The sequence below is a fragment of the Clarias gariepinus genome, chromosome 15, assembly GCF_024256425.1.
Source record: "Clarias gariepinus isolate MV-2021 ecotype Netherlands chromosome 15, CGAR_prim_01v2, whole genome shotgun sequence".
NCBI classification, from domain to species: domain Eukaryota; kingdom Metazoa; phylum Chordata; class Actinopteri; order Siluriformes; family Clariidae; genus Clarias; species Clarias gariepinus.
Genome location: NC_071114.1, coordinates 31,359,491 through 31,372,972, shown reverse-complemented (window position 1 = coordinate 31,372,972; position 13,482 = coordinate 31,359,491). Strand labels below are relative to the sequence as shown.

Sequence of the window (13,482 nt, the reverse complement as noted above, 5' to 3'; positions counted from 1 at the left end):
TCAGGAGAGGCACAGTGAAAGAGTCTGAGACCATTATTATCACTTAAACAAACATTTCAGGACTGATTTTTTGCTGAGCAGAGCTCTCCGATGTGGTGGGAAGATAGAGTGTTATCCGAGCCGCATTCAGATCTGATTAGTTGGTCTCGTCTCCTCACATCCAGACAGCACTAAAATGACCACAGGAGGCGTTTCTAGTGGTTGTATTTTCTATAAACCCTATGATGTGGCGTGTGTACGAATATCAAGTCGTGTTTTAAACCTGCAGTTATAACGGCTCCTTTAACAGCCTGTAGGATCTCAATTTTATTTCTGATATTATTTACTTCCTCTTCCAGAGGCAGCGTGTGCAGTCGAGGTTTTTACATCCCAGACCAGGTCTATAGTCACAGCTTTATTAAAGTATCCACACTTCGCTTGGCAACACAGAACGTGTAATAACTGGGAAAATGGGCACTAATGCAAACGGTGCGAGAGCGGGAGCACAACATAATTTTTCCAAAGTGAGGAGAGAAGACATCTGCATGTGATTCAGTCTGTAAAATTCTCAAAAAAGAATAGAGACCAACACCGACATGGGTGATCCGAACAGAAATAAGTTACCCCAGGACTCCATGTACAAATCAAGTGTTCTTAAAGTCTGGCTGTAACAAAGAGCACTTGGCTCATTATTTTATTCCACATCATCAAGACGGATGAAGAGCACTGCTGACAAAGCAAATATCTGGATAAGCCTCATCCTGGCATGGAAACCAGGTTCTACCACAAAAAGCCTGGAAGCACTGTACATCCTCTCAACGTCATAAAATATACCACCTTCGCCAACAAATCGCTCCTGAGTTATAAATACAAATCCATATTTAAACTTTAATCAGCTGTAGAAGAATGTGACGAATAGAAGAATAGAAGAATATGACCCGCCATGGCACTCAGTCCGCGCTGTGTCTTTCTCTCTCTTTCACACACACAAACACACACAGACAATCACAGGGAATCATTTAAGTGCAGAGTTTGGCCACTGAACCCAACACTGAGTTCATATCTGCACTGTGAGGAGCGCCAGAAACAACAACCCCGCTCCAGGGGAAGTTCTCCAGGGCTCCAGAAGCTCAGCTGCCCGGCCACACACGGTCCGAGCGGCGTGCCAGGCTCTGTCCCGGGCTCGAGGGGAACGCTGACCACAGGCACATTTCCTGCTCGAGCACTGCGAGAAAATACAGCACCGCGCTCACACACATCAAACGACACACGTCGACTGTAGAGCTAACGACCCGTGACTCGATTCAGCAGCGCAAAAATGCTTCAGTCGTTAAATTCCCTGCGGAGAAAAGAAAACACACACACACACACACACACACACACATAGAGTGTACCTGTGATATTTTAGCAAGAGTTTCCTTTCAGCAGCTCACTGATGCGTCTCATAAAGTCACACAGTTAACTGTATTAAAAGTTCTGTTCTGTTCTGATAAAACATCTTCCTGTAAGCCCTATTCAGACGGGATGAGTTCCCCATGTGGAGGCGTGTCAAGTTATTATCTCCAGAGTGTCTGTGGGAGTTTAGGACGAATCCGGCAGGTCAGTGGTATGTTACACTCCACACGCCTCCAGGCCAGAGTGTATCCCGTCTGAACAGTAGCGTGAGTAACACCCGCATCAAGTCCTGCGTCAATCAAACACTTAAACCGCGGACGAATAAAAACCCAGACGGGGTGGTAAGGGGGCGGGGCAGAGAGGGGGCAGGGGGGCAGGAAGTGATGGGCGCTTATAATAAAGATCCGAACCATTAGTGTGTGTTAATATGAAGTGTGTCTAGTGTAAGTGTTTAATTTAGTGCTAAAGATGATTTACACACACATCATTGTGCTACACACACACAAACACACACACACACACACATACACACACACACACTCTCTCTCAATACTGTACTGAACACGCACACACACATTCACCATCTCAAAACAATACTGAACACACGTAAACACACACACACTCTTAATACTGGGCACACATACACACACACACACACACACACACACACACTCTTAATACTGGGCACACATACACATACACACACTGTTAATACTGGGCACAGATACACACACACTCTTAATACTGAGAACAGATACACACACACACACACACACACACACACACTCTTAATACTTCGCACACATACACACAGACATTCTTTGAAAACACAACTAAACATCCACAAACAAATCCAAACACACACACACACACATCCTCTGAACATACAACTAAACACACATCCTCTGTATAAACAACTAAATACAAACACACACATCCTCTCAACACAATACTGAACACACACACACACACATATACACACATCCTCTCAACACAATACTGAACACACACACACACAAACACATATACACACACACACACATATACACACATCCTCTCAACACAATACTGAACACACACACACACACACACACACACACATATACACATCCTCTCAACACAATACTGAACACACACACACACACACACACACACACATATACACATCCTCTCAACACAATACTGAACACTCACACACACACATATACACACATCCTCTCAACACAATACTGAACACACACATGTAATTCGTCTCTTTAGACCTATGTTTATCTTAGAATGTGAGAGTGAGCAGTACACACACACACACACACACTGCACACACACACACACACACACTCCTGATCTAATGACTGTACATTATCATGAAGTCTGGTTTGTTTATTAACTTTAAGAGACACAAAGGAGTGTAAAAACATTTAAACAAATATATATATATATATATATGTGTGTGTGTGTGTGTGTGTGTGTGTGTGTGTGTCTGTGTGTGTGTGTGTGTGTGTGTGTGTGAATACTGTACACTCATATCATCTGAAAGCAGCAACGTCTTCATTCTGTACATAACAGACTCCATGTGCAGTGTAAAGCCATCAGCTACAGCCAGGAACTGTCTCAACACGTTAACTCCATCACGGCCAGTGTGTGTGTGTGTGTGTGTGTGTGTGTGTGCGTGTGTGTGTGTGTGTTTAAACAGGTGCTGACTCCATAACAAAAGGGATAAGAATGTTTTCCTACCAGAATCTAAAGATGAAGAAGTGTAATGTAACAGAGTTGTGAGTGAAAGTGAGAAGGTAATGCTGAACGTTAGCGGGTTTTAGCGCTACTCAGAAAATACGTCAGAGTTACACATATGGGGCGGAGCTTATCTAAAGCAGAAGCACTTATGACTGCATCTGTACAGTCTGTAAATTTCACCTTAATCCTAATCGAAGACAAAAGAACAGATTTGTTGTTGTTTTTTTAATTGCCCTCTGCTTCATCACCCCACGTTTCTGATCTGATTTTTTCAGGGTTAAAAGGGCGTTTGTGGGGTAACTTGTCAGAGCTGCTCTGTCTCTAAGACGTTTCAATAATTCAGAGAAGTTGTGATGCCGTGGTGTAGTTGTGATCCTCACCTGTCAGGTATCTCCTCAGTCCTTTTAGCCCCTCCTGCTTTGGGCGTGGCCTTTGAGTTCTTGTTGGCCGTCATCTCCTTCCTCACACCACTCGCCCTGACAAACAGAACAAAAAACATGACGTTAAATGGTATTAAATGCGCCTTAAAATACAATTACAAATCCTACAGAACAGTACTGATCACGCGCAGGACAGTGAAGCGCGATCTGATCGAGAACAAACATTAAACATAAATGAGAAAAATAAAAACAGCACACAGTGAAGAAGTGTTTACACCAAAGCCACACATTATACACACGCTGGCAGCAGAGCGCTGATGACACAGCTCACATGTGAGAACGACAGAACAAAGCTGGAATGAGTTTCTGAGTCTGTGAGCCTCTGAGTCAGTGAGTCAGTAAATCAGTGATTCATCTCAGTCAGTGATTTAGTGATTCAGTGAGTCAGTGATTTAGTGAGTCTGTGATTCCTGTGAACAGGTAAGTCAGTGAGTCAGTGATTCAGTGATTTAGTGAGTCAGTGATTTAGAGAGTCAGTGATTCTTGTGAATAGGTAAGTTACGGAGTCAGTGATTCAGTGAGTCAGTGATTTAGTAAGTCTGTGCGCCTCTGAGTCAGTAAGTCAGTGAGTCAGTGATTCAGTGAGTCTGTGATTCCTGTAACTAGGTAAGTCAGTGAGTCAGTGTTTCAGTAAGTCAGTGATTTAGTGAGTCTGTGCGCCTCTGAGTCAGTAAGTCAGTGAGTCAGTGAGTCTGTGATTTAGTGAGTCTGTGATTCCTATAAATAAGGTAAGTCAGTGAGTCAGTGATTCAGTGATTTAGTGAGTCAGTGATTTAGAGAGTCAGTGATTCTTGTGAATAGGTAAGTTACGGAGTCAGTGATTCAGTGAGTCAGTGATTTAGTAAGTCTGTGCGCCTCTGAGTCAGTAAGTCAGTGAGTCAGTGATTCAGTGAGTCTGTGATTCCTGTAACTAGGTAAGTCAGTGAGTCAGTGTTTCAGTAAGTCAGTGATTTAGTGAGTCTGTGCGCCTCTGAGTCAGTAAGTCAGTGAGTCTGTGATTTAGTGAGTCTGTGATTCCTATAAATAAGGTAAGTCAGTGAGTCAGTGATTCAGTGAGTCAGTGATTTAGAGAGTCAGTGATTCTTGTGAATAGGTAAGTTACGGAGTCAGTGATTCAGTGAGTCAGTGATTTAGTAAGTCTGTGCGCCTCTGAGTCAGTAAGTCAGTGAGTCAGTGATTCAGTGAGTCTGTGATTCCTGTAACTAGGTAAGTCAGTGAGTCAGTGTTTCAGTAAGTCAGTGATTTAGTGAGTCTGTGCGCCTCTGAGTCAGTAAGTCAGTGAGTCAGTGAGTCTGTGATTTAGTGATTCTGTGATTCCTATAAATAAGGTAAGTCAGGGAGTCAGTGATTCAGTGAGTCAGTGATTTAGTAAGTCTGTGATTCCTGTAAATTTGTAAGTCAGTGAGTCAGCGTTCCTCTTCTAAGTGTTTAAACAGAGCAGCCAACAGTAACACAGTCGTGCTCCTCTCTGTACTCATTATAACACACGGAGTGTATTTTCTCACAGACAGACGAAGCTCCCGTTTCTGAGGAGTTTTATTTTTACAAGCTGGACAGGAGTGTGTATCTGTGTGTTTTAGTGTGTTTTAGTCTTTGTGAGCTGGTAAAGGTAAACTGGACACAGAGATAGAAGGAGCTGATGTTGACTTTGTCACCGAAGCAGAACCTGAAAACAGTGAAATACTGAGATTAAGTTTCTATAACAGCAAATCTGACAGTAGAGCAGGTTTGTATAACTACATCATGGTTTCGATAGAAACAGCTCGCTGGCAGGGGTGTGTACAGTGCACGGTCTTTGTAACAGTCAGAGGTAAAGCTTTAGGACAGAGGAGTTGGGAGGGTACAAGCGTTTCTGGCGTTACATTAGTGACAATGAAAACTCGTTCCATGAACAGTAAATGTTACTATACACTCACCTAAAGGATTATTAGGAACACCTGTTCAATTTCTCATTAATGCAATTATCTAATCAACCAATCACATGGCAGTTGCTTCAATGCATTTAGGGGTGTGGTCCTGGTCAAGACAATCTTCGAACTCCAAACTGAATGTCAAGTTCAAGTTCAAGTTCAAGTTCAAGTAGGCTTTATTGTCATTACAACCATATACAGTTAGTACACAGTGAAACGAAACAACGTTCCTCCAGGACCAAGGTGCTACATGCAACATAAACTTACAACATAAATTAACAGAGACACTAAACTAGCTAACCAAGAGGCCTAGTTAACTGGCTAGCAGAGACAGGACAGAGAGATCTAACATAAATTACAACATAAATTAACAAAAACTAACTAGCTAAGTAACATTTTTACAGACAACATAAAGTGCACGTGCAAATGTGCAAACAAGAGCAACAACAAAGTGACAGTGCGCAACCACGACATAACAGAACATAAAATATGGTGTTGAGGTAGTGGGTAAACGTAAACATTCCTTAAAACAGCAGCAAGATTTGAGGAATTAGTGCAAAAATGTAGTCCAGTAATGATCATTGTGCAAAAAGATTGTTAAAAACAGTGAAGCATTTACAGGTTGGTGTGTACGATAATTTGGTGGTGTAGGTCAGTGTGTCTGCACTTGTGTTGATTAGTCAGTCCAGTCTCAATATTTTGAGGTAGTTGAGTTAAGCTGTGTGATAATGTTTGTGTTTGTGTGTGTGTGTGTGTGTTTGTGTTTATCAGTCCAGTCCCTTTTTGTTGAGGAGACGGATGGCTTGTGGAAAAAAGCTGTTGCACAGCCTGGATGTGTGTGCCCGAATGCTTCGGTACCTTTTTCCAGATGGCAGGAGTGTAAAGTGTGTGTGAGAGGGGTGTGTCCGATCAGCCACAATGCTGGTGGCTTTGCGGATGCAGCGTGTGGTGTAGATGTCTTCAATAGAGGGGAGAGAGGCCCCGATGATCTTCTCCGCTGTCCTCACTATCCGTTGTAGGGTTTTGCGATCCGATATGGCACAATTCCCAAACCAGACAGTGATGCAGCCGCTCAGGATGCTCTCGATAGTTCCTCTATAGAAGGTGGTCAGGATCGGTGGTGGAAGCTGGGCCTTCCTCAGTCTTCTCAGAAAGAAGAGACGCTGTTGGGCTTTCTTCTGTAGGGAGCTGGTGTTGAGGGACCAGCTGAGGTCCTTCTCTAGGTGGACACCCAGGAATTTGGTGCTTTCGACAATTCCCACAGAGGAGCCGTTGATGCTCAGCGGAGAATGGTCGCCTCGTGTCCTCCTAAAGTCAACAACCATCTCCTTTGTCTTGTCAACATTTAGAGACAGGTTGTTGTCTTTACACCAGTCTGTTAGCCTCTGCACTTCCTCTCTGTACGCTGACTCGTCGTTCTTGCTAATGAGACCCACCACGGTCGTGTCATCAGCGAACTTAATGATGTGGTTCGAACTGTGTGTTGCTACACAGTCGTGAGTCAGCAGTGTGAACAGCAGGGGACTGAGCACACAGCCTTGTGGGGCCCCAGTGCTCAGTGTGGTGGTGCTGGAGGTGCAGTTCCCGATCCGTACTGACTGAGGCCTACCGGTCAGAAAGTCCAGGATCCAGTTGCAGAGGGAGGTGTTCAGGCCCAACAGGTTCAGCTTCCCAATCAGTTGTTGGGGAAGCTGAACCTGTTGGGCCTGAACACCTCCCTCTGCAACTGGATCCTGGACTTTCTGACCGGTCCAGTCAGACCGAATGGGAAAGAAAGATGATTTAAGCAATTTTGAGCGTGGCATGGTTGTTGGTGCCAGACGGGCCGGTCTGAGTATTTCACAATCTGCTCAGTTACTGGGATTTTCACGCACAACCATTTCTAGGGTTTACAAAGGATGGTGTGAAAAGGGAAAAACATCCAGTATGCGGCAGTCCTGTGGGCGAAAATGCCTTGTTGATGCTAGAGGTCAGGGGAGAATGGGCCGACTGATTCAAGCTGTTAGAAGAGCAACTTTGACTGAAATAACCACTCGTTACACCGAGGTATGCAGCAAAGCATTTGTGAAGCCACAACACGCACAACCTTGAGGCGGATGGGCTACAACAGCAGAAGACCCCACTGGGTACCACTCATCTTCACTATAAATAGGAAAAAGAGGCTACAATTTGCACGAGCTCACCAAAATTGGACAGTTGAAGACTGGAAAAATGTTGCCTGGTCTGATGAGTCTCGATTTCTGTTGAGACGTTCAAATGGTAGAGTCAGAATTTGGCGTAAACAGAATGAGAACATGGATCCATCATGCCTTGTTACCACTGTGCAGGCTGGTGGTGGTGGTGTAATGGTGTGGGGGATGTTTTCTTGGCACACTTTAGGCCCCTTAGTGCCAATTGGGCATGGTTTAAATGCCACGGGCTACCTGAGCATTGTTTCTGACCATGTCCATCCCTTTATGACCACCATGTACCCATCCTCTGATGGCTACTTCCAGCAGGATAATGCACCATGTCACAAAGCTCCAATCATTTCAAATTGGTTTCTTGAACATGACAATGAGGTCACTGTACTAAAATGGCCCCCACAGTCACCAGATCTCAACCCAATAGAGCATCTTTGGGATGTGGTGGAACGGGAGCTTCGTGCCCTGGATGTGCATCCCATAAATCTCCATCAACTGCAAGATGTTATCCTATCAATATGGGCCAACATTTCTAAAGAATGCTTTCAGCACCTTGTTGAATCAATGCCACGTAGAATTAAGCCAGTTCTGAAGGCGAAAGGGGGTCGAACACCGTAGTGTGTATATTAATGAACTATAGCAAACATATGATGTAATGTTTTTTAATTAATTTTGTTACTATTGTTAAAATGCTGTGGTGTAAAAGAAATGGATTACTTGGGCATGTGCTGTTATAAAAAACTAATCAACCTTAGGGGGGCAATAGTAACTCTACATCATTGTTGCTCAGGATTTTACTGCCAGCACACACACACACACACACACACACACACACACACACAGTGTTTATTACTTTTATATAAGTAATGGGTTTATTAAACGTGCCCCTGATATCAGATCTGAGGACACAGAGCCACACCTAGTACACCATCTCACATACAATCTGAAAATCATTCTAAGCATTTTCAAAAGATTCCAGTGTGACTGTGTACATGGACGCTGATCTGACACGATATTCCTTTACATGCTCAAATCATTTAATTTAATTTCTGACCTGTACAGAGCGGCTTTACTCACTGTGAACTGTTTAACCTGCAAATATAACCAAATATATGCAAATATAAGGTTGTGTAATAATCTTTAGCTTTGAGGTTCGGTCAGGCTTAGAGGTTTAAAGAATGTTTTTAAAATACCTGAGATTATAACGAAGCTTCAACATGTTAGCATCGAGTCTGTAGTTTAAGAGCGACTGAGCACTATGACGTACCCGTCAGGACCCAACCTGCCTCGACTTAAAGACAACGTCATAAACCATAACTTTTTGTAAATAAAAGCTACTGGAAATAAATAAAAGGCTTGATATTTATGACCACTTGATACATGATCACACACACAAATACAGTGCATCCGGAAAGTATTCACAGCACATCACTTTTCCACATTTTGTGATATCACAGCCTTTTCAACAAAAAAATTATTATTGTGTTGAAGCTTCGTTATAATCTCAAGTATTTTAAAAACATTCCTTAAAAAAAAAACATTTTTTTTTCAGAATTCTACACGCAACACCCCATAATGACAACATGAAAAACGTTTACTTGAGATTTTTGCAAATTAATTAAAAATAAAAAAATTGAGAAAGCACATGTACATAAGTATTCACAGTGTTCGCAAAATTGAGCTCAGGCTCATGTTGATTGGACATGATTTGGAGAGACACACACCTGTCTATATAAGTTCCCACAGGTGACAGTTCATGTCAGAGCACAAACCAAGCATAAAGTCAAAGGAATTGCCTATAGACCTCCGGGACAGTATTGTCTCAAGGCACAAAAAAAGATTTTTGCTGCTTTGAAGGTCCCAATAAGCACAGTGACCTCCATCACTTGAAAGTGGAAGAAGTTCGAACCACGAGGACTCTTCCTAGAGCTGGCCGGCCATCTAAACTGAGCGATCAGGGGAGAAGGGCCTTAGTGAGGGTGGTGACCAAGAACCCGATGGTCACTCTGTCAGAGTTCCAGAGGTCCTCTGTGGAGAGAGGAGAACCTTCCAGAAGGACAATCATCTCTGCAGCAATCCATCAATCAGGCCTTTATAGTAGAGTGGCCAGAGAGTCTCATCAGACCTGAGAATTTTTCTTCTCATAACTAGTTGTTTGGTCCGGTCAGGTCTGTCTGATATCGCGCTAAAGACCTGCAGAGCAGATGCTACAAATGAAGAAGAGTGACATGCTACCCCATTTTTTCTAAATAAATTGATCCTTTTCTGTGATTCTTAATCCACAGGGTTTAATATGATGTTGGCCCTTTGTAAGATCTAACAGCTTCAATTCTTCTGTTAAGGCTTAGGAGTGATAAAGCTGTTATATCTGCAAAGGGCCAACATTATATTAAACCCTGTGGGTGAAGAATTGGATGTTACTCAAGTTCATAAGCATGAAGGCAGGCCCATTTAGTGTGTGTGTATATTGAAACAGGTTTGACGCATGGGTGGCACCACAAACACGGACACGAGACAAGGAATTTTTTAGAATAAAAATGGGGTCACATGCCAACAACACGGCAACACTGACCAAGAAAGAACAACAGCATCTCTACTTTCTCCACAAGTTAACAAGAGCCAGAGCCCCGACACCCATCATGCGCACCTTCTACAGAGGCACCATCGAGAGCATCCTGACCAGCTACATCACTGTGTGGTACGGCGCCTGCAACGCGTCCTGCCAGAAGATGCATAGTGAGAAGATAGCTGAGAAGATCGTTGGTGTCTCTCTCTCCCCTCCCTCCAGAATATTTACAACACCCGCCCAACTCAGAGCTTCTTTAGTCTTTCGCTATCAGGGAGGAGACTAAGGAGTCTCCAGGCCAGGACAAGCAGACTGAAGGACAGCTTCATCCATCAGGAGATCAGGAAGCTCAACTCCCTCCCAGCTCTGCCTCCCCTGTGCTCTTCGGCCTCTCCCACACTTGTTCTTGGTCCAACAGTGGCAACTTGGTGGTGGCGGTGGGGTTTGAACCTGGGACCTTCTGATCAGTAGGCCAATGCCTTAACTACTAAACCGCCCCTGCCCTGTCTGTATTTCTAAATAAGTATTTATTTAAAATTAAAACAGGTTTAGAAAACATGAGCTCAGAGCCGCTGCACTGCGAGGCTGCAAATGGAGATGGGGATGGAGTTTGTTTACATGAAATCGTTGTGTGAAGTAACGAGCCAATCAGAGCCGGAGTCCAAAGCCCTGAAGAGACAGATGAAGGGAGCGACAGCATTCCTTCCTCCAGTCGTTTCCTGTTTCAGAGCACAACTATGATTATCTTTGCTTTAAAAAATGAGAAAAAATTAAACTGCTCTGATTTAAACAAAAAATAAAAAACTTTAACCCTGGAATTTTTTTATCCGTAACGATTTGATTTTTTGCGCTTTACATCACTGTGGGATTGAGGTTTGATCTGGAGCTGAACAGTTCTTCACCAAACAGATGATTATTCTAGGCTGTGTGTGTGTGTGTGTGTGTGTGTGGTCATGTAGTACAACAGCTCTAATTTCAGCGATCAGTGAAATAAAAAGGAATAGTGTTGCTATGTGCTATGTTTCGTGTGTAAATACCGCAGAGTTACCGCAAAAGCTCACGGGTTTAACGGCTCGAGTGTTAAAATCTATTAAACTCTCCCAAAATATAACGACCAAAGACACACACATTCCTGGACTGCCTCATGAAAAAAGACAGATTGTGTGATTATGCAAATTAGAAACTCCTCCAGTCTTACACAGCCAACACTGTATATGTGGGACCTGATTGGCTAGGACATGTCACATGCTCTTATATTGTTTTAAAATAATGCAAAAAAAAAGGTTAATTAAAATTTAAAAGGCTCAGGGTTTTAATCTGTTCCTCTGCTGTGTATTATTTTATTATAAAAAAAAAAAGTTTGTAATAAATGAGGCCAAACCTTACAGTCTGTACAGATGTTGTTGTTGTTGTTCTAGTATTGCATAATTAATTAAAAGATCAGATGAGTGTGTTTCAGAGCCGATAACACAAAATAAACACTAAAATGTTATTCAAAGCTAAAAATGTTTGTTCGCTGTAAAAACAAAAATACCTTGGTGACAGAACTTTCCCTAAACATCAGCTCTGGTCTCTGACTCGGCGCTCCAAACACACTTATACAGGACTGTTTTTCTTTCTCCAACAAACCTGAATATATTCATCCAGCTGCTGAAGGATGAACAGCTGTAAAAATACAGAGCACTGAATTCGGAAATAGAGCACGCTGTTAAACCATTGCTGCTCACCCCTGCTGCTCGTCCCGCCCTCGCACCTACAGCAGGTCAACCCCGACACGCCGCCCTGAGTTTCCTGTGAGACTGAGACAGAGCTCTGATCATTGTGACAGAGAAGATTATGAGGAGAAGGAGAAAGACTACGAAGACGAAGTTGGCGACCGGGTGACGATCATCAAACTAATCACACTCGATTACATTTTTATGAGAATCTAATGTAATAAAGAGACAGATCCCAGCTGCTGAGTGAAATTCCGGTCGAGACACCCCATATGAGGGATGCAACCGGATACCAGTGGCGGCTACAAGGGAAGCTCCGCCTTCTCTACTATGTCAGAAAATAAATGCTCATATATGCACTGTCGAATTTATATTGGTTTTAATAAAAGTGCGCTAGAACGCGTTCAACTTCATGACTAGCTCATTCAAAATCAGGTATTTATTGTAGATTGTTTGACGTGAAAACTAGCCAGCTAGCAAGCTGTGCATAATGTCAGACGCAGACGGTGCTAATATTGTTGACCTGCTTTTGGCAAAACCATTTCGTAGTCTTCCTTACGAGGAGAGACTCAGAATTAAATGGCAGGGCAGACCAATGCCCAAGATGGATCTGGTGCAAAAATCAGGAAAAAATAACAGGTCTTTTCAGCTCTCCTGGTATGACAAGGTGAACTGGCTGACTGGAAGTGCTGTGACAAAGAAAATGTACTGTTGGCCTCCTGACGAAACCTTCTCAGGGAATGGGATGTGTTTGGTCAAACGTGGGTTTTGGGGATCTGTGTAACCTTGACAGGGCATACAAAAGGCATGAAAAGTGCAAAGAACATGTGAGTTCATGTGCAAGGTTAAGTTGTCTGGGCAGGGTCAGGTTTGAACATGCAATCAATGAAGGTCTTCGCATTCAGGTGGCAAAACATAATGAAATAGTAAAAAAAAAAAAAACAGGGCCTTCCTAAACAGTTTAATTGATGTGACTTCCTTGCTTGGCCGTCAGGAGCTGGCATCTAGGGGGCATGATGAGAGTAGTGAATAAGGGGAATTACAGGGAATTTACAGAAACATTAGCTAAATATGACGCTGTCTTGGCCACACAATTTCAGTTATTAGCTGTGTTTTCTGGGATGTCCCACTCAATCCAAAATGACTTGATCTCTGCTCTCGCAGCCACAGTTTCTGATCATATAAAAGGTGAAATTCAGATGCTCAGTCTGTGTTTGAAGTTTTAAACGAGAACATGCAGGGCTACAGTTTTAGAGAAAAACTTGTGGCACAAACCTATGATGGGGCTGCTGTCTTTGCTTTATCTCTCAATGGCCTACAGGCCAAAGTTAAAGTAATAGCCCCTAGTGCAGTGGTTGTGCATTGCTATGCTACGTACAAATAACATAATGAATTTTATAATGAAGGCCTAATATGAGCTTCCCCTGTATTAAAAGCTAGCAGCCGCCACTGCCGGATACATCAGACAACCTCAGCGTGTATATAATGCAGTTCCACTTTGAAGAGCAGAAAGTCCTGCAGACCCAGGCGAGTTACATGAAACACATACTGGGCTTAACA

At 43.1% G+C, this 13,482-nt stretch overlaps 1 protein-coding gene across 3 annotated transcripts in view; it reads right to left on the bottom strand.

Annotated features, from left to right (window-relative positions):
* Window positions 1-13,482, bottom strand: part of dennd2b (DENN domain containing 2B) — a 62,891-nt gene that overhangs the window by 33,052 nt on the left and 16,357 nt on the right. For all 3 annotated transcript variants that reach the window (XM_053513915.1, XM_053513914.1, XM_053513916.1), the window contains exon 2: window positions 3,489-3,584. In XM_053513915.1, the coding sequence (XP_053369890.1) occupies window positions 3,489-3,562 (74 nt within the window). In that variant the 5' untranslated portion in view covers window positions 3,563-3,584. The remainder of the gene's footprint in view (window positions 1-3,488; window positions 3,585-13,482) is intronic.